Here is a 20995-nt window from a genome sequence, read left to right as displayed (position 1 = left end):
GAAGGGGGCGTGGTAATGAGGGGCAGGTGAGGCTGATTATGGAAGATCAGGTGGCATTCCTGACACCTGCCAATGCATCTTGACAGCTGTCTGGTCAGCTCTGATGCTCTTTTGGACTCCTTCTCCCCAATTGGTTGTGAGAAGCTTATTTCATTGGTAGAATCTGCTAAGACCTCCACATGCATACTAGATGCCATACCAACCCATCTACTTAAAGAATTACTGCACAGCAATGTAGAACCTTTGCTTACCATAATTAACTATTCTCTGAGCCTTGCAGAGTCATCAAGCCGCTAGTTAAAAAACCTGGTCTTAATCCCCAAGAACTGTCCAACTATAGGCCAATCTCTAATCTGTCATTCATTTACAAAATTCTAGAGAAAGTAGTTTCTTCGCAACTCTCTTCTTTCTTACAGACAGAACATGTCCAAGAGTTATTTCAGTCTGGATTTAGACACCATCACAGCACTGAAATGTCACTGACTAAAGTACTGAACAATCTCTTAATATCCTCTGATAAAGGAGACAGAGCTTTCTCCTTTAAAGCCCCTTCCAGCTCCAATCCGAGATTCTGACACAGTTCCAATCTTTAAATCTAGACTTAAGACTCACCTATTTAATCAAGCCTTCAGTTAATATTCCCCCAGACGTTGAGATTTCTGGTAATCTGAGATGTTGATGCTGTCATCCAGCTTTGTCATGGCATCACTCTAGTTGTGTCAATGACTTGGCTGGAAAGCAATGTCTCAGTGAGCTCTCATGACTGTGGTTACCTCTGAACCCTCCATTTAGTTATGCTGCTGTAAATTTGCCTGCAGGAGCCACATACTAATCACTGGCACGTGAGCTATGTATGTTTAAATCAATGGTTATTTAAATTGATGTCCACACACTCAACCTGTATTGTATATCTTTTTTGCATGCTTTTACTTAAAACAATTACATGCAAGCACCTACAGGCACCTAGGAGATGGTCTGGCTTGCCGGTGGATGTGCTATGTTGTATGTGCCATTGCCGCAAGACCAGAGGCGGACGAAGTACTCAATTTCATTACTTGAGTCAAAGTACAGATACCACTGGTCAAATGCTACTCAGATACAAGTGAAAGTTGCATGTTCAAAATCTTACTTAAGTGAAAGTACTGAAGTACTTGCTTTTAAAAATACTTAAGTATTAAAGTACACCTTCCTTCACATTTGTAAAAACGTTATAGTCAGGGCTCTCAAGTCTCACGCATTGAGCGTGTGACACACGCATTTGACCGTCTTCACACGCTCACACGCCACACTTCCGATTTCACACGGCGAGAAAAAAAATCTAGTTTATTTACCTCCGATCCATATCTATGTCGCCCTCCACTGGCGATCGATCGCGATATACAAACCCCCACCCCGCTCAACAACTCACGTTCAACCCCCCCCCCCCCCCCCCCCCCCCCCCCGTCAACCACTCTCACACTCTGACATGAATCCAAAACTTGAGAGCCCTGGTTATAGTTTAAAAGTATTATACAACCTACCAAATCCATTTTGGGCATAATAATCATACAGTCTTTGATAATAATCCATAAGGCATATTCCAATGATGTACATCATTCAGGTAGTGGTAGCAGAAATGTTTTAACCTACATTTTAGTTTAAGGAACAAAAACATTTTCTAAAACCATAATTCACTGATTAGCCTAGCCTAACCTGTTTAAGCAAATTATGTTACCATATTAAAAGTCAATAATAAAATGACGGTTTTCTCTCTTTGCTAGTTAGGTATTCAGTCATCCAATACAACATTATGCTACAGTCAATATTAACAAAGACAAAGTAAAATTAGCAGTGCGGCATCTTGGTAGTCTAACCTTGCCACAACCTTTTGCAGTATGGCTAAAGCCCGCCAACTCCATGCCACCCAACATGCTAGCAAACTCTTTTCAAACTAGAAATCACAGCCACATTAGAATTATTGACATTACACTGACATTAGAATGGAAACATTATTTGACAATATTCGATTAACCCACACGTTTTCCCTTATTGATGTTTCCGTAGTTTGCTTGCGTAGTTTTCCGTAGTATTCCGTAGTATTACTTGCCAATATAATGTTAACATTATTTATAGTTATGCTAGCAGACCTAGCAGTGGAGTAAGCAGGCAAAGTCATTTCACTAGCCTTACTGCAAAGCTCCTCTGACTACATAGAAAATGGTCACTTAACAAAACATTTAGGCTGCATATAATATGCTTCCTCAGGTGGGACAGTGAATTTTTGTATGCAGTGATAGCCTATAGTTTGTTTTTGGCAAACAAAGCATGCATTTAAAACGATAGGAATGATTTATCCGTTCAGAAAACTGAACATTTTGTCGAGATACGGCCATGGGTGCAAGTACTCGAAAAAGCATGCCAGGGTTGCCAGCGTGAGACACACGCATTTGACCATTTTCACACGCTCTCGCGCCACACTTCCGATATCTCACGCCGAAAAAAATCTAGTTTACTTACCTCTGATCTAATCGCGATATAGTACTTAATTTGTGTCCATTTTTCACCGCTCCGGTAACGTTCACCATCCCCCCCCCCCCCCCCCCCCCCCCCCCGCTCAACAACATACGTTCGCCACCCCCCGATCAACAATTTACACTCGCCACCAAGTCCAGGTTCAAATCTCACTCCAAGCGATCTTGAAAAGTTGGTAACCCTGGCATGCTCCATCACCGCCGTCTCCGTTCATGTTGCTTGTTATTTAGGAAAAGAACGACTAGCGACACCGAACTTGATTTTACACCTCACAGACACATCCTTGTTTGCTGATAGGCTGTCACCTGTGAAAATACTAAATAGGGGAGGAGAGTTGTGTGTGGAAGTAATGAGTAACGAGAGCTGGACAGAAATGTAGTGGAGTGATAAGTACTGTATTTGTTATTCAACTGTAGTGAAGTGAAAGTCATAAGTATTAAAAAAAAAATCAACTTAAGTAAAGTACAAATACTCAAGAACTGTACTTAAGTACAGTACTTAAGTAAATGTACTTCATTACTGCCCACCTCTGCGCAAGACGATGTGCTGATGCTAGCTCCTACCTGAGGCTCACCATCTGCACTGAAAGGACTGTGACTACTTGGCTGGGGAACTAGAACCACAACTATAACTATAGAACTACTTTTTGACCACAAATGTGGACTTGCGCTAGCGGGCTGCCCAATGGATAATGGGTTCCCTTTTGAGTCTTGGTCCTCCCGGGGTTTCTTCCTAATCCCCGCCATCATAGGAAGTTTTTCCTTGCCACTGTCGCCTTTGACTTGGTAATTAGGCATCTTGACCCATACGATTGTAAAGCTGCTTTGTGAAAACGTGTTGTAAAAAGCGCTACATAAATTAATTTGACTTTGACTTTGTTATGGCCTTCACCTAGACGAGGGACGTAACAATAGGGAGACAAACAAATGAGGAACAGTTGTGAGTGATAAGTGGGGGGACTAGGGAAGTAAGTCAGTGCCATGATTGGCATGTGAATTATGTGAGGGCTAGACCCAGCATGATAGCATGAGAGTTGTGCTCAAATGTTTACATACCCCATGAGAATGTTTGCTTTCTTGGCCATTTTTCAGAGAATATGAATGATAAAAACTTTTTTCCCCACTCATGGTTAGTGGTTGAGTGAAGCCATTTATTGTCAAACTTTTTAAATCATAATGGATGGCCCAGTGGGTGGCTACATTAGTCCTCACATAACACATTGACCTGTCCAGTGCAGAACAGAAGGAAACATTTATAAGCTATTTATGAGAAATTATTTAAACATCTATTTTTTGGATTATATACTGTAGACCAGGGGTGGGGAACCTTCGGCCCACGGGCCGTATACGGGTATTTTCTATATTTTAATAAATATATATTTAGGATTTATGCAGTCACTTTTGATACTCTCCAACTCAATTAACATATTTTCAACGAACCAATCAGCTGCAAGAACCATGATTGTAGGTTCATCCAATTAGATGCATCTTTCTAACATGAAGTAGGCTTGTCCGAGTTGGAAAAATGGAAAGTTGATGATGAATGTTGTGCCTTTCAAGAAAAATGGACGACAGAATATTTTTTGGTTGAAGTGAAAAGAAAGCTAGTATTCTCAATTTGTAGAGAAGCCCTCGCTGTTCTCAAGAAAAGCAATATTGAAAGACATCACACCACCAGACACGCAAGTTATACTACACTGCAAGGAGCAGTACGAGCAGAGAAAATAAAGGCGCTTAAAAATAATTTGCTTACACAGCAAGCTTCTTTTACACGACCCAAATAGGAGCTGGACAGTGTGACTGAGGCGAGTTACGTGGTGAGGGAACTGATAGCAAAGAGGCTGAGGCCATATTCTGAAGGAGAGTTTATGAAGGAATGTATGGTCGCTGCTGCTCAGGTGCTTGCTCCAGAAAAACTGAAACTGTTCCAGAACGTCAGCCTTTCTCGTCGGACCGTGTCTGACCGTATTGGCGATATGGCACAGGATATTGAGAAATCTCTGAAAGATTCTGTCAAGGATTTTGAGTTCTGCTCATTGGCTTTAGACGAGACAACAGACATAACGAGTTAGCAATTTTCATACGTGGAATTATGGTGGATTTTAACACAAGTGAGGATTTGCTTTCATTGGTGGGCATGCATGATACAACCAAAGGTGAGGACATTTTTGAGAAGCTAATAATAGCAATGCAATTGGTTTATCACTCAACAAATTAAGTGGACTGACAACTGATGGTGCACCAGCTATGGTGGGGACACATAAAGGATTGGTGGCACTAATTAAAAAAAGAGATGGCACGTGTTGGTGTAGATCCCAGCAGTTTATTTACATGTCACTGTATTATTCACCAAGAAAATCTGTGCTCACAGTCACTGTGTATGAAAGATGTAAAGGCAAATGTTGTTTCCTACGTTAACTTCATTTAAAGTAGACAGTTCAAGGAATTTTTGAAAAGCCTGGAAACACACTATGGAGATTTGGTTTACTACTGTGAGGTGCAATGGCTTAGCAGGGCTAACATGCTCAAGCAATTTTATGAACTCCGAGATGCTGTTAAAAGTTTCATGGAAACAAAAGGGAAATGTAAAAACTCAATGAAGTCAAGTGGATCTGTGATTTGGCCTTCATGGTAGACATCACAAGCTATTTGTCAGAGCTCAATGTTAAACTGCAAGGGCCTAATCAGCTCCTAGTCTCACTCCTTTCTCATGTGAAGTCATTTGAAGCCAAATTAAAGTTGTTGCAAGTGCAACTTGCAAGGGGCAATGTTGGGCATTTCCCTACACTTCAGAATCACAATCCTGTGCCAGAAAGGACAAAAGAATATGTGAATGAATGCACCTACTTGCTAGAAGCATTTGCTCAGAGATTTCAAGATGTGAAAGCAAAAGAACAAGATCTTAACATTTTTGCAACACCATTCAATGTAAATGCGGCTGATGTACCAGAATGCATGCAGCTAGAAATCATTGAACTTCAGAATAACTGTCAGCTAAAGGCCAGGCACAGCAACATGGACCTGCTAGAATTCTACAAACAGAACATAAGTGCTTGTGAATTGTCAAATTTAAGGAAACATGCACTTAAAATGGCATCACTGTTCGGAACCACATACCGCTGTGAACAATTCTTCTCAAAGTGGTCACATTCAAAAAACCAACTTTGTTCAAGATTAACAGATACCCACCTGGAGAATCAGTTACGTGTAGCCACAGCATCTTTGCCCCCAGATATTCCACAGCTGGTCAAGACCAAACATTCTCAGCCCTCACATTAAAACTGTGATAAGGTAAGGTATTTTTATACTACCATTACCATGTATTATGCCCATTCTAGTTAGCTATATGTTATGTCATGGTAGTCTGTGGCCCGTGACCTGATATAAAAATATTTATCTGGCCCCCAATGGAAAAAAGGTTCTCCACCTCTGCTGTAGACACACAGTGGACTAAAATTGGAGATTGTAATCTTCTTAAAATCAGTACTATACTGTGTGATATACTCAAAAAAATTGTTAAAAAAAAATTGAAATGGGAAACTACCATACAAGATATTGGCAATGTGACGCTGGGTGCACAGGCAAGGACGAGGCACGGAGTCCTATTTCCTTGAGCACAAACATTACTTTATTTGACATATAGCGCAGACAGCGCATGTGAAACAGAAACATGTACACACTGAAATGACTAACAAAGACAAGCACAGGACACAGACGTCTAGACGTAGACGACATAAACACATGCCCAAAGGTGAGGGGTCAGGGGCTGTACTGTGACAGGCAAATAATGTAGCTGAACATAAATTGACAGGTTATTCTAAACATTAACACACAACCATGGAAACAGTATTCTAGCACTGTCACTTTGAATCTTTTTTCAGGTTATAAAAACATGAACATAGATGGGTTTTGTTAAGAGGGCTAAATGCATTAAACTGAAACAATGCCTGCCTCCAGTTCCAGTCAGAAATATGAAAAGATATGTAATAAAAGGAGGAAGTTAAACATATTCATCCTTTTGATAGGCTTGGCTGAAGTGCCTAGACTTTCTTTCTTCTTCCTTTCTTCCTTCTTTGTCAGGCAGTGCAGATGGTGGAAGTGTGAGTACTTGTTTGCTTGATTCCAGCATACTAGAAGATGGTACTTCATATGTGGAGGGCACTAATTTTCCTTGGTACTGTGGGCTGAAGTAAGAAAACAGTTATAATATTGTATCTGCCTTTTATAATATTGTACCTGTAAGAATGTTTTTCAGAAATAGAAGTGTTAAAAGTAAAAAATCTATGTCAAACCTGTATTTGGTGTGACTACCCTTTTTTATTTCAAAAGAGCATCAGTTCTAGATACACTGAGTCAATGTCATGTCAGGGATGGCTCCAGGGTTGTTACATCTGCCTTCACTGGGGCGAGTTCACGAGCCAGCTCTCATCAGAGCAATCAGCGTAATCAGCAGTGATGACCCGCACCTGTCTCACCCTTACTTATGGAAGACAGATGTAGTGTCTTACTGCTGAGTTATCTCTAGCCCTATGCTATGCTCTTGCAAAAAATGTTTGCAAGTATACCTAGAAATAACATAATACAGGAAGATGATAAAATCCTGCACCTAACATCTGGAGTCCTGCAAATGGCTTGGCTAGGATGTATTAACCAACCAACGACTATGATCTAATAACACCTACTATTATGCTCATGACCCATCGTCTCAATTACTCAATACTACCAAAAGACAAGATAGATTTCACACAACCTATGTTCATGGTCCATTGCCTCAACTGCCAAGTACTCAGACCACCACACAAACCTGGACTGACCTTCAAAACAAGGTGACAAGGACACACACAATACCTTGCAAGCTTTTCATTGGGGTCATCAGGAAGGCACCTCCCTTCGTTGGTATTTCGATGAATTAAGCCCCCAACACATCCAGAAGGCTCACCAGTGGAGTCTGGCGTCCCAGACCCACCCCCCTCCAAGCTCACAATGTAGCCCATCACAAGATTTTCCTAACAACCTTGCTACCCAACGGCTATTGGAAAAGTCAAGCGACAATCCTACCCATCACCCAACATCACACACACCAAACAATTTATCTCTTCAAGTACTATCCTTACCCCACCTAACCTCAGCCCTTCTTAGCCACACCCACTGACTAGATCTCTCAGCTACCACTGACAACTCCTTTACCACTGCTCTCATCACACAGCCTCTAACTCCAAACTCAGCCAGCAGTCTTGTGACAGACTTTGCCACAAAACCCCTAGCCCTCTACAGATCTAATATATGCTTGCCAGCCCCGCTCTCTTTCCTCAGCCACCAAATCTGCATACTTTAACTTTTTCCTTTCATATGCTGCATCAACTTAATCTTCAAATGGAACAGTTAGCTCTGAAATACACTATCCACTTACTTTCAGAGTACAACACATCTGGCCTCAAGGTTGTGACTATAATACACTCTGGGACCTGCAATTTACAGCCTACATCAACCAACAGCTTCCAATCTCTTGCATCAGCCCACTTACCACCAACTTTTGAAAACAGTGCTGGCTCCTTGCTATGCTGCCCCTCACGCACAAACCTAACTACTCTATTGGAACTAGCAACTGGCTTGCAATTAACTTCCAACTGCTTCTTATCAAGTGCACCTGCCAATGATTTGAGTACCTGATTATGCCTCCATGTGTAACGTCCCTGTGACAAACTCACCTTGCATGCCGACAGGATGTGCTTCAATGTACCACTTCCTGCATATAGCTTACAAGTAGGATCCTCACCTAACCACTGCCCAAGGTTTTGTGGAGTTGGAAGTACATCATAGGTAGCTCCCACAAGAAATGTTATATGGCTCGCATCTAATGCCCATAACTCTAACCAGGTGATTCTCCTCTTCTCTACACTTTCCCATTTCATCCACTGTCCCTGCTTACTTTGTCCTGCAGCTTTTGCCCGTCTTACTTCCTCCTCCTGCTCTCGAATAAAACCAGTCACCATTCGCCTTCTCTCAGGTGATGTGGCCTTGCTGAATGCCATCCATGCATCACCTGACCCTAGTCCTGCCCTCCCATTTTGCACCTGCCCTACAACATCTCTATGCTCCAATGCCCTCTTTGCTGCCTGAGTTGCCTCTTGGGAATTACACTTTCTTCCTGTACGTGTCACTGGTGCCGCTGCTTTGATCAGTGCATCTTTCGACCCTATTAACATTTCTTGGCCTACCTTGGCACATTTAAACTCCTCAACTAAGCTTGTTAGTGGCAGTTCTAGCACTCCTCTCCCAAGCCATGCCACACTACTAAGACAATGTGGAACCCCAAGCCATTTTCTTACAGCCTTATTAACAATCATTTCTAGCCTCTCAACTTCAGTCATCGGAATATCATACACTGTCAGTGGCCACCTTAGACGAGGCAACAATCCAAACTGCAAACACCACAACTTTAATTTACCTGGCAAAAAGGACTTATCAATACTATTAATAGCCTCACTCATTTCCTTCCTTAACTCTACAACCTGCTCTTTGTCGTTCAGTGCTGCGGTGTACCACCTACCTGGACTCTTAACTGATTTATCCAGAATATACGGTATTACTTCTCCCTCCATCACATTCTTTTCTTGTGTCAACTTCCCTTTCATAATTGAACACTCCTAGACTTACTGGTTTTAACCTTCATCCTAGCCAGCCTAAGATTATCATCCAACTTCTCAAACAGCCGTAGAGTACACGGAACAGTAGTTGTTAATGTAGTCATGTCATCCATGTATGCCCTAATCGGTGGGAGCCGGGTGCCATTATGCAACCTCTCCCCACCTACAACCCACTTAGAAGCCCTAATAATCACCTCCATTGCCATTGTAAATGCCAATGGTGAGATTGTGCACCCTGCCATTATACCTACTTCCAGGCGTTGCCAAGATGTAACAAACTCCTCTGTACTGAAACAAAACTGAATGTCTCCAAAATATGCTTTAACTAACTTCGTAATCTCATCTGGAACCTGAAAAAATTCAAATGCCTTCCATAACAGAGCATGCGGTACTGAACCAAGAGCATTAGCCAGATCCAAGAATACCACATGTAGATCTCTTCTCTCTGCTCTTGCTGTTTGAATCTAATCATGCTACTAGGCTCTATACACCCTGAAAAACCTGTAATCCCTGCTTTTTGCACTGATGTATCAATTAACTTATTTTTTTTCAGAAACGCTGCAGCCTATGTGCAAATACACGAAAGAATATTTTACCCTCCACATTAAGCAAGCTTATGGGACGAAACTGCTCTATGGCTACAGAATCCTTCTCTTTCGGAATAAGAACACCACCTGCCCTTCACCAATCCTTTGGGATAATCCCCTTCTTCCACACTATAATCATCCACTTCCATAGAAACTTCAAAACATCTGGCGCACTTTTATATAATATATATGGAACTCCATTAGGCCCTGGTGCTGAACCTGCTTTTGCGCACCGCACTACAGCCTGTACCTCACTCCACTTAAGGGGATTAACATCCATCTTCCACTGTAGATCCCCTACTGGCAGAATATCTGCTGGCAATTTCAACTCACTAGTCCTTTCCTCCCTTGAGTACACCTTCTGAAAATGCCCCTCAAGCTCCTTCTTTCCTACCTTTAGGCTCCCTGACTTCTCCTGACTAAACAACGTTTTAACAAAACGGATCTAAACGGATCTTTAAAGAATGCCTCCTTAGCACGCTCTTTCTTCTTCCTTCTTTTCCTCATAACTTCTGCTCTCCGCAATTTCCCTAACTTATATTTCAACTCGTCCTGCAGTAACTCAATGCCCTCTCTTTCCTTCTCATTACCCCGCTTCCACCGCTTCCTCAATAACCTTGACTCCTTGACTAGTTTCCCTATTTCTATCTGCCTCCTTGATTTACAAACATCTTTACTCATTCCTTTCTTCTTCACAACACCAAATCTTGCCACACCATAATCATAGATAACTTTACCTAACCTGTTCAACAGGTTCAAATCATCATTAACACTCCTCCACAACATTTTATCACCTGCCCATGGCCATTTAACCTTCGATCTGTGCCCTAACCCTTTTTCTCTTCCCTTTTGCTTTCCACTAACCCCTGGCCCATCACTGCTATCCTCCTCTCCACCTCCTGTGCTTGAGTTGGCCTCCATAGTAACAAGGGTGTTGATATCTGGCGGACTGTGGTATATAACCTGCCGCTGGACTTCAGCCGACTGACTCGAACAATTCTGTGATAGGTATTGTTCAATGCGGGGCCCCTGTACTCCTTCACTCAAGCATTTCATCTTCCCTTGGTGAATCCTCAGCCCTCTCACTGACGTGACCTTGCACCACCCACACACGCAAGTCTGCAGCGCCTTTTCCCCTACCACCCTGCCTGCCTCTATGCTCGACCCACTTCTCGTAGCCATGTCCGTTCCAAAGTCTGTAACCGTGTTATCCACCTGTGAGTCATCTTCCACCCCAGCTCTCGCTGACTCAGGTATCGCTTTTTTCCTTCTTAATGTAGCTTGTTTGGTTGCACATACATGGGTACCATAGTGGCTGTTGCCATGAGTTGCTAGCCCATGGCAGCACCGTTAGGGTCTATTTCCTCTTATCAGCTGTTTTTCCATGCTGTCACAGAGTCTTTCCCCTGTTGCCAGCTGCCCTTTTCACAACAGTCACTAGCTTAACTAGACACCAAATAACATAATACAAAAAGATGATAAAATCCTGCCCCTAACATCTGGAGTCCTAAAAAAGGCTTGACTAGGATGTATTAACCAACCAATGACTATGATCTAATTATAAAAAAAATTAGTGGTGGGACTTTAACTCATTAATTTAGATTAATTAATTACAGGGAAATTAACAAACTAAAAAAATTAATGCATTTTAACGCATTTAACGCATGAGACACTTTTGCACCGTGGAATGTTTCTCAGTGCACGAGTTCCAGGCATACAGATTATATGGATGCACAATAAGATAAGTTTGATGGAGATGACTGAAGAGGCTACGCTGGTGGATGGGAAATTTAAATATAAGAAACTTCCATACTGAAGTACAAACAAAAATAGTGTTATTTGCACTTTATGTAGGAAGTAGTTCGCTTATCACAGGAGCACTTCCACCCTGCGTTACCACCTCTACGCAAAACATGTTGGGGCTAACGCGCAGGTCAGTAATGATAACTTAGCTGCTAAATGGATTCCTAGTACCAGCAAACAGTGTCGCCAGTCAACACTTGACCACATGTCGAAGGCTTAAGTAAGACGCGGCAAGTTTGAACGCCTCCGCCGTTCGCGGAGGTTTGCGCAAGGTGGGCGGAGTCTCGCGCTATGGTCACTCACGAAAGTATAATCCAGGCTTTACAAGAAGTGCTGCAAATTGTGTCAACTGATGCAAGTTACGAACTGCCGTCCAGAAAGACAATGTCAAAGAAAATCCAGCAGCTGTAAAACAGCAGGGAAGTAAAACAGGTTATTGTGAAGAGTGCCACAAATGTGTCTCTGACTGGGGATCACTGGACCTCTGTTAGCAACAAGAATTATCTTTGTGTGACAGCTCATATTATAGATGATGAATGGAAGATCCAGTCATTTGCTTTGATCATGCAGAAGACCACTTCTAGGCACTATGGAGATGCCTGTGTAGAGGACTTTATGGCTGTGGCAGAGGCCTGGGAAATTAAAGAAAAATCTACCTTAATCTATCTTAAATGATATTAAAAACATCTTCTGATTTACTTCAGTTCTTCTTATTCTTCCAATATCCTGAGCAAAGCTCCCAAAATTAAAACATTTTGGTCAGAATTTCCAGTGTTCTGAAAACTGCTCTGTTTTCTGCACTCATCTATTGGTCTATGTAGTAGAGTGGTGGAAAAATAAACAAGATTTTGAAGTTTATGCTTATGTTCATTGATTAATTCATCATTCAAACTCAAATTAATATTTCTCATGTTAAATACTGAAATGCGATTAATTTTGATTAATTAATTACAAAGCTTGCAATTAATTCGATTAATTTTTTTAAATTGCGTCCAACCCCTAAAAAAAATATATGCATATATGCTGTTTTTAAGGCAAGTGGTGGTTACAACAAATGCCAGTTTCTACAAATGCAAATGTACAATGATCTGAGGGCTTATGACAAACTGAAACTGTAATTAGGACTGAAATGTTGACAATGAACTATATTTCACTGACTTTCATGCCATTAACGCCGTAAACGGCCAACAACTAGTCAGCATACACTCCACCCTCTTTATATAGTGTCAAGAGTTATACCTTGACTGGCAGCCCTCCATTACTGCAAAGATGTTGTATAGGAGTCCTCCAACCATGAGAAGTGCAGAACCACCCCATCCAATAAATAATGCTGATCCTAGTTCAAACCTGTAAAAACAGAAAACATAATTGATAGAACATTTTGTGGCCATAGAGCTTGTTTTTGCAGCATCTTTAAGACATTCCAAATTTACTTGTTGCAAGATATTTTATAATTAGTGTCATGTTGTGGGGGGGGGGGGGGGGGGGGGGGGGTGGCCTGCCGGTCGCCCCCGTTTAAAGCGGCAGATGTCCTGTTTTTGGTCACGTGATGTTCGTCCCTCAGGTGGGCGGGACCCGTGATCCGTCTCACCTGAGGGTCGTTTGTTCGTCTATATTTGTCTTGTCTTTGTACCAGTTGACTGCTGGTTATTATTTCCTTAATCTGGATCTGTCACGGGTATTTGGTTTGCGCACTTTCTATTAAACCATCCTCTTTCCCTGAGACTTGGCGTGATCGTTTCCTTTTTAGTTGCTCACACTGCCCGTCACAATTAGGTTCCACTTTGGATTCTTATATTAACTCTGGTCTCTCGCATCGAAGCTGCTTTGGAACTATTGAATTCCTTATTCAATATTGTGTTGCATTTGATAGTACCTTTCCTGGGTAAAAGAAGAAATGTAATGACTGAATTTCTTCACTTCATTGGCACCTGTGTAGCATGTGGCCATCACACTCTGGAAGACTGCCAATCTTTTACTCAACTATGCCACCTAGGCCCTACTCCCTAGACTCTGATGTTCCCTTATGGTTGGAGTATGGAGTATGGATGAGAAGACTACTACTACTACTAATAATAATAATTGCGTTCGTTCTCTAACAGCCAACATACAACCAGCTAGTAGCGATACAGTTGTATTTGGTACTACTCGAGAACTTGCATGTCTCGCATGATTTCTTTCCAATCCTTTCTTTGGCGTGCCTGTTTTTCAAGCATTCTCAAGTCGTCAATTGTCTTCAGTTGTTTTGGCAATTGTGATATTGCTGGCGTGATTATGCTGCTCGTTATTTCCTTGAGGTCGTTGTTGATGATTGTCGCTAGTGTCATTCTTGGGGCACCTCTAAAACCATCTCTTTTCTTTACCTCTCGAAAATAGTTTATCATTGTAGCTTTAGCTGGGATCTTATCTTCCATTCTTAGTACATGACCAAGCATTCTCCATCTGGCACTTTTAATTGTCTTCGAGATTTTATCAGTTTGACAAGTCTCGTAGAGCTTGATGTTGGAGATTCTATTCGGGTAATATACCCCTATTACCGATCTCAGTTGTTTTCTATGGAATATGTTGAATTCTTCCATTTCTAGCTTGGTTAAGGCCCATGTACTTGCATTGTATGTGAGAATTGGTGTGATGTATGTATTGTAGAGCTGGATCTTCTTATTTAAGCTGATCTTGTTGTGCTTATTGCTCCACAACCTCCACATACTTTTCATGGATGAAGTTGCAAGTTGTTTGCGTCTCTGCATTTCTTCATAATCACCTAGCAGAGTGCCTAATTTCTTGACTTTTCGCCAGTTTTCATTCTCTTTTTTTTCTCCCGTCTCAGGACTGTATGTTCTGTTTTATCCTGGTTCATCGTGAGATTCCATTGTGCAAGGATGCCTGGTGCTGTTGCTTCAATTTTGTCAATGTAGGCTTTGTTGCTACTGATGAAGTCTGTATCATCTGCGTACTCGATTTCTTCTGGTAGTGCTTCATCTTCTTTGAGACGTGGACATGCTGAACGCAGTTGTCTGAGTGCAAGTTCTAGATAGATGGCGAATAGAACTGGACTTAGCGCGTCTCCTTGTGGTGAACCGATATTGGTGTCTACTGGATTTGAGAGAGCACCTTTTATTCGAGCGACTAGCGTGACTACTAAGACTACTAAAACATTACCATATCTCCAGAGCAAGTTGCACCCTCCCCCAAGAAAACACAGCCAACAAATATCACTGAAGACCTTCAATGTTTAATTGATAATAATTAGATATTAATTTAATTGATTAATAATAATTAATCACAGAATAAAAACTTAACACATACATAAAGGTCGCAAAGCACATAAAACCAGATACTTTATTAACAACTATGAAGCCATCCTGTTATGAACCACAGCGCAAAACAATTCCTTAGTTCTCTTAAACCTACTGGCTGGCCCACTCTGCTGTGCAAATACTTGTAATATCTAAACTTGTTGGGAAGAACGTAATTTTTAGCTGTCTACATGCAGCCAATCACCAGAAATCCAGCTTTGAAGTTGTTGTTGAAAACACATGGACCACAAGTCTCCTTAAAATGTCTCTTTAAATGTCCGTTTAAATGGCAGGTTAACGACGTAAGATGACCATGTTTTGTCACCTAAAATGTATTTACTATCAAAGCTTCAATATCACTCTCTAAGGGCGTACTCACACTAGGAACGGTTTGCTGGTTCCGTGCTGGGGCCCGGTTATCCCCCCTCCCCACTCCCCCTCTGGCCTGCACTCACACTGGCTTCATCAAGCCGGCCCGAGCACGCTTACGTCATCACAACGTGACTTTATTTGGAATAAAAGCGCGCTCACATAACACTATGGAGTGCACGATTCTCTTTTTATTGTATTTTTGGAGTCGTTTTGGGAGTGCAGAAACACGGTGCAAGCACAGATTTATCGATAATTTAACACAACGATTGTCTGCTAATCGCTTTGCCGCTATGACTGTTTAACGTGAGCGTCGCATCACTGACGTTTGAGTTCCAGCAAAATGAACCAATCAGACGAGGCATCAAGCGGGCCCGGGCACGGATAGCGCTCACACTAGAAGTGAACCGTGCCCGAGTCCACATGAATCGTGCCCTGGCCCACCTCTTCAAGCAGGCCCAAGCACGGTTAACTGATCCGGGCCCAGGCATGGTTGGAGTGATCACACTAGCCAAACGAACCGTGCTTTGGCAGGGAACCGTGCCCGGGCCCGGATCACAGACCCTAGTGTGAGTACGCCCTAACAGAGTAGAGAAAATGTTGGTAAATACCTTTATTTGCTTGCTTACTTCATTGCAAAAAATTGTGCAATCCTCTCCTTTGCTGAGAACAACAAACAATTCTCGACTTTTCAGCAACATCGCAGCAGTGTTATGTCATCTTTCCTCGAATTACAAAGCTTCATCTGTCTACTCTTGAATTCTGTCGTTTTTATTGGACTGGAGTGAGCTGGTTACTTTGAATGACAGCTTTTCTCACCTCTGCCTGGCATATGAAAGGGAGAGGGGTAGTGGGCCAACCAAGAAGCCCCGACAGTGACAAGCTGACACTTTCAAAGTGATTGATACTGTTCTAACAAGTAGTTCACTAGAAGCTGATAAGATTAACACCTCACTTGCCATGATTTGTGAATGTTTGTCTTTGACAAGGACATGAGCAAAACAACAAGCCATCTGGGTTGTAAATGTAACCAGGGCTCTTTTCCTAGCCCGACTCTGCGTTGTGTTTTAAAGAGACATGACAGGACCATGACGGAATCTGCATCCGTTTATTCTGCACAAGATACAGAAGAGCAGAAAAAACATGAGACCGGCGGCAATCGCCCCGCTGATCTACCTCACGCATCAGCATATAAAACAAAAGAGCGCGCGAAGCAAGGGCTAATGCTACTGCTAAATACACATTAAACAGGCACGTGATTTGAAACCATTTACCGTGTTGTATAGTGATATTACAATGAATTAAGAGAAAAATAATAACCAGTACAGAGCACATTGCATACCTGCACAAGATACAGAAGAGCAGAAAAAACACGAGACCTGCGGCTATCGCCCCGCTGATCTACCTGCCGATTACAACCAATGCTTTTAGCTCTATATGATCTACATATACATCAACTTGCAACACTACAAATGCTATTAAACGTGTAAAACATTTTGTGCAATACACAATGAAGAACCTCGAAACACTAACATGTCTAGTGTGTCTGTGGTTTACAACAGGCCATGCTGTACTGAATTTAAAATCGCCATAAAATATTTTTTAATAATTATAAAGTACATAAATATTACTCTGCTTTAAGGGCTTATTTAATTGTATATTTATTTCTTGCTCATATATATATATATATATATATATATATATATATATATATATATAGGTCTTATGAATATCAATAGGCAGGAGAAATGGAAGAGACTACCTCGCGCATCAGCATATAAAACAAAAGAGGGCGAAGCTGATACTTTAACGGTATTTGAGTCTCTGGACGCACCACCTCCAAGATTACTCCTTCAAAATATGAGTCTCCTGTGTTTTATTGGCGAATTCAGTGTAGCAGTAGTCTTTAAATAAATTAAACAATTGGTAAAAATACAGTGAAACCATATTATTTCGCTACATTCACCCCCGCTGAATTCACTGGATTTTTCCATACACAGAACAAGTATAATAAAAATATATAGATATAAAAAAATATAGAACTGAATCAGATGTAGATTCCTAAACAGAACCACGAATTGTAATATCCTTAATAAATCCCAATAAAAGAATTGTCTAGTTCAGCACTTCACTTAAGCTAACAAGTAATCAGGTGAAATCCTATAACATCAGACTTGAAAAGTCTATCAGCTCTGAAGCTGTCCAATAAAGGACTAAGATGGCTATGGGTTAGCTACTCCCACAGCTATCCATAGAGGATATGCCGAATACACATCCTATATCTGAATTACACTCCAGATTACTAAACAATGGTCCATTCCTCAGACCTCGTAAAGCAAAGTCTACTATTTCCTTTTTGGGGAGTATGAAAAAAAAATCAACAAGATGAACATGTTAAATGTGTAACATAAATAGTGATTTGTAGTCACAAGAGATCCAAATAGTTAGCAGAATCCTATAGCCTAAGCTACTTTGATCTTCCAAAAAGTTTCCCCACAAACTGTGTTGAAATTGTCTGGATGAGCCTATTGACAGGTTTAACAAGCCTACCCCGTCTAGTACGAGCACCATCTTGTATAGTGTTTGATGTAGCACAAGCAGCGGCAACATCATTTAAAGATGCTTTATCCCCTTTATTTCTCAAAGGACCTTCTGCAGCAAAGTCACACAAAATTGCACTCTCTACATGAGACAAGTCCTCCTGATTCGCTTTCAACACATCTAGCGATTTCTGGACGTCTTCATCTTCAGTAAGAGCCAGCTTTTCATCACAGACATCTTTGGAATTCTGAGGAAGGTCTAGTGCCACAAGATCCGCTTCACAAGACACGGCATCAACTGATAGATGGTCTCCAACGCTGAGCTGTTCATTATCACAGTTGTCAATAGTTTCTCTGCAATTTGAATCTGCTGGAAGTTCTGTGATCCATCGAGCAATCCGCTCTGTTGACAGATTCTCCTGACTCAAATCCTCAGAACAAACATCAGTCTGATTCCACCTGTGAATGACAGCTGTCCGTCTGTCTCATTTTCATCTTGCAGTGGCAGAAAGTTCACAGGCATGACGAGATTTCTGTGTACTGTTTTTACTTTGCCTGTCGGTGCTCTGATTTGGTATGTGTTCAAAGAGGAATTCTTAGCTACTACCAGATACACCGTGCTTTCCCAACAATCAGCAAGTTTCTTTTTACCTCGTTCCCCTTTGTTAGCAAGCAGAACCTTGTCACCAACATCCAGGGTATGACCCCTCACATTCCAGTTAGATTTCTGCTTGTTTTTGCTGTTGCTTACACGCATGCTTCTGTGCCAGAGTCATGGCCTCCTTAAGATTCTCTCCAAGGGACTGCACATACTTCTCAAGATTTGTCTGTTCCCCATCCAAAAGAACATTCTCAAACATTAGATCAACAGGTAACCTAGTGGTTCGGCCAAACATAAGAAAGAAGGGAGCTTGCCCAGTGGTTTCATGAATCGTGCAGTTGTATGCAAATGTTAAAGCATTAAGCATCTGAGGCCACTTTGCCTTCGACCGAGGAGGAAGTGCACGAATCATGTTGCCAAGTGTGCGATTCATTCTTTCTGCCTGTCCGTTTCCCATTGGGTGGTATGGGGTGGTATGAGATTTGTCAACCCCTGCCAGTTGGAGCAACTCGGCAATCAATTAACTTTCAAATTGTGCACCCTGGTCGGAGTGGATGCACCTAGGAAAGCCATATATGCAGAAGAAATTGTTCCAAAGAACATGAGCAACTGTTTTAGCTGATTGATTTGGGCATGCATATGCACAAGCTAGTTTGGTGAAGTGGTCGGAGAGTACAAGCACGTCCACTGACTTGTTGTTTGAATCTTCTGCTGACCAGAAGTCAATGCAGACCAATTCTAGTGGGGCTGAAGTCACAATAGATACCAAAGGGGCTCTGGCCTCGGGTTCCGGTGCTTTGCTGATGATGCACCTCTTACAGTTATGCACGTATGTCTTAACATCCCTCTCCAGAGAGCACCAAAAGAATCTCTGCCTGGCCAACCACACAGAAAGCTGCTGGCCTTGGTGCCCAGTTTCATCATGAATGCCCTAGCACCTCAGGAACAACATACTGAAAGGACTTCTGTTTGGTGACCGGATGTTTGGAGATTCTGTACAAAATTCCCAGCCGTGTAGTAAGTTTCCCCCACTGTCTCAATGTTTTCAGCGTTTCATGTGATTCATAGGTTCTCTCTCGTCTCGTTGGACGTCGACCTCTGTCCACAAAGAATCTTACTCTGCTAATAACGGGATCCTGGGACTGTTTCTCATAAAGCTCATCATGAGAGAAAACAGGCAAGGGATTCTCTCCTGTCATAGTCAGAGATTTCAAGAACTGAGAATGAGCAACAGCTCTAATGGTTGCACCATCGGACCAAGAACGATGTGCTTCTAGCACAGCAGAGACTTCATCAGCACACAATGCTCCACTCACGAATGTCCCTTGGTTGGCATGGGACTCATTCAGCACAATCATCTGAGGTTCAGAACTGGATTCCCTCTCTCGCTCCTCAAATGGTTCTGTAGACATGCAGAACATGTTCTGGACATCTCCCGTGTGAAGGTCCTTGGCTTCTTCCAACAGGACTGTGTAAGGAGTTCTGGTCAGTCGATGGAGGGCATCTGCCACCACGTTCTTGGGTCCCGGAATGTATAAGATGTCAAAATTAAACGGTGCTAATTTTGCCACCCAGCACTGCTCGCAAGCATCCAGTTTTGGCTTGGTCAGGATGTGTGTTAGTGGGTTGTTGTCAGTCCAGACAGTGAACTTGTGTCCACGCAGCCAATGGCTAAACTTATCGCAGATGGCCCATTTCATAGCAAAGAACTCCAATCAATGGGCAGGATATTTAGACTGAGGATGGTTAAGAGATTTGCTGGCAAATGCAATGGGTCTCGCTCTCTCATCACCTGGCTGAATCTGCGACAACACAGCACCTAATCCACTGGTGGATGCATCAATGGAAAGAAGGAATGGTTTGCTGAAATCAGGATGAGCTAGGAGCACCGAATCAATAAGAGCTGCTTTCAACTTCTCAACAGCTTGTTTACACTCAGGTGTCCAATCACTAGGGTGAAGCTTCCTTACAGTCTTTACTGGTTTCTTCCCTTTCGCTCTACGAGGTTTCTTACTGCCAGAGGTAAGTAAGTGGCTTGGCGAGCACAGAACAATTTCCAATTAAGTGTTGGTAGTACACTACCATGCCAAGAAATGAACGTATCTTCTTAGCAGATGGAGTAACACCATCAAGCTCCATTAGATCAGATTCAGAAACTCTAGTAATAGAGTTTTACCTTATCAGGATTGCTTGAAACACCCTCATAGGAAATCATGTGTCCCAGAAACTTAACAGATTTTCTTAGAAATTGCCATTTGCCAGGAGATCATTTTATGTTGTGTTCTTTTAGTCTTTGAAACACTATTTCAAGCCGTGTTAAACTCTCTTCTTCAGATTTGGCAAAAACCAACAAATCATCCAGATAACAAAGGACGCTTAGGAAATTCTGATCACCAAATATTGTAAGCATCATTCGCATGAATGTAGCAGGACTATTGCATAACCCCTGAGGCAGACGGTTATATTCATGAAGTCCTAGAGGGGAGGAGAAGGCAGTATATTTCTTGTCATCCTCATGCAGAGGTATGTTATAATATCCAGAGGTCAAATCCATTGTGCTAAAAAACATGTTTCCGCCAAGTGCTGCTAGGACATCAGTCTGGTGTGGGAGTGGATGGGCGTCCTTGATGGTACGGGCATTT

At 42.0% G+C, this 20995-nt stretch overlaps 1 protein-coding gene across 4 annotated transcripts in view; it reads right to left on the bottom strand.

Moving 5' to 3' along the window:
• Positions 1-6122: 6122 nt before the first annotated feature.
• LOC143512127 (claudin-10-like) overlaps positions 6123-20995 on the bottom strand; it is a 91612-nt gene continuing 76739 nt past the window's right edge. For 2 of the 4 annotated variants that reach the window (XM_077002078.1, XM_077002075.1), the window contains exons 4-5: positions 12787-12894; positions 6123-6694 (exon numbers count right to left, since the gene is read on the bottom strand). In XM_077002078.1, coding sequence (XP_076858193.1) covers positions 6511-6694; positions 12787-12894 — 292 coding nt within the window. In that variant the 3' untranslated portion in view covers positions 6123-6510. Of the gene's footprint in view, positions 12180-12786; positions 12895-20995 lie in introns of those variants that run through there. The other 2 variants (XM_077002085.1, XM_077002084.1) reach the window with 2 other exon arrangements.

This window comes from Brachyhypopomus gauderio, chromosome 4 (assembly GCF_052324685.1).
Source record: "Brachyhypopomus gauderio isolate BG-103 chromosome 4, BGAUD_0.2, whole genome shotgun sequence".
Classification (NCBI taxonomy): Eukaryota; Metazoa; Chordata; class Actinopteri; order Gymnotiformes; family Hypopomidae; genus Brachyhypopomus; species Brachyhypopomus gauderio.
This window is presented reverse-complemented; position numbering and strand designations above follow the sequence as displayed.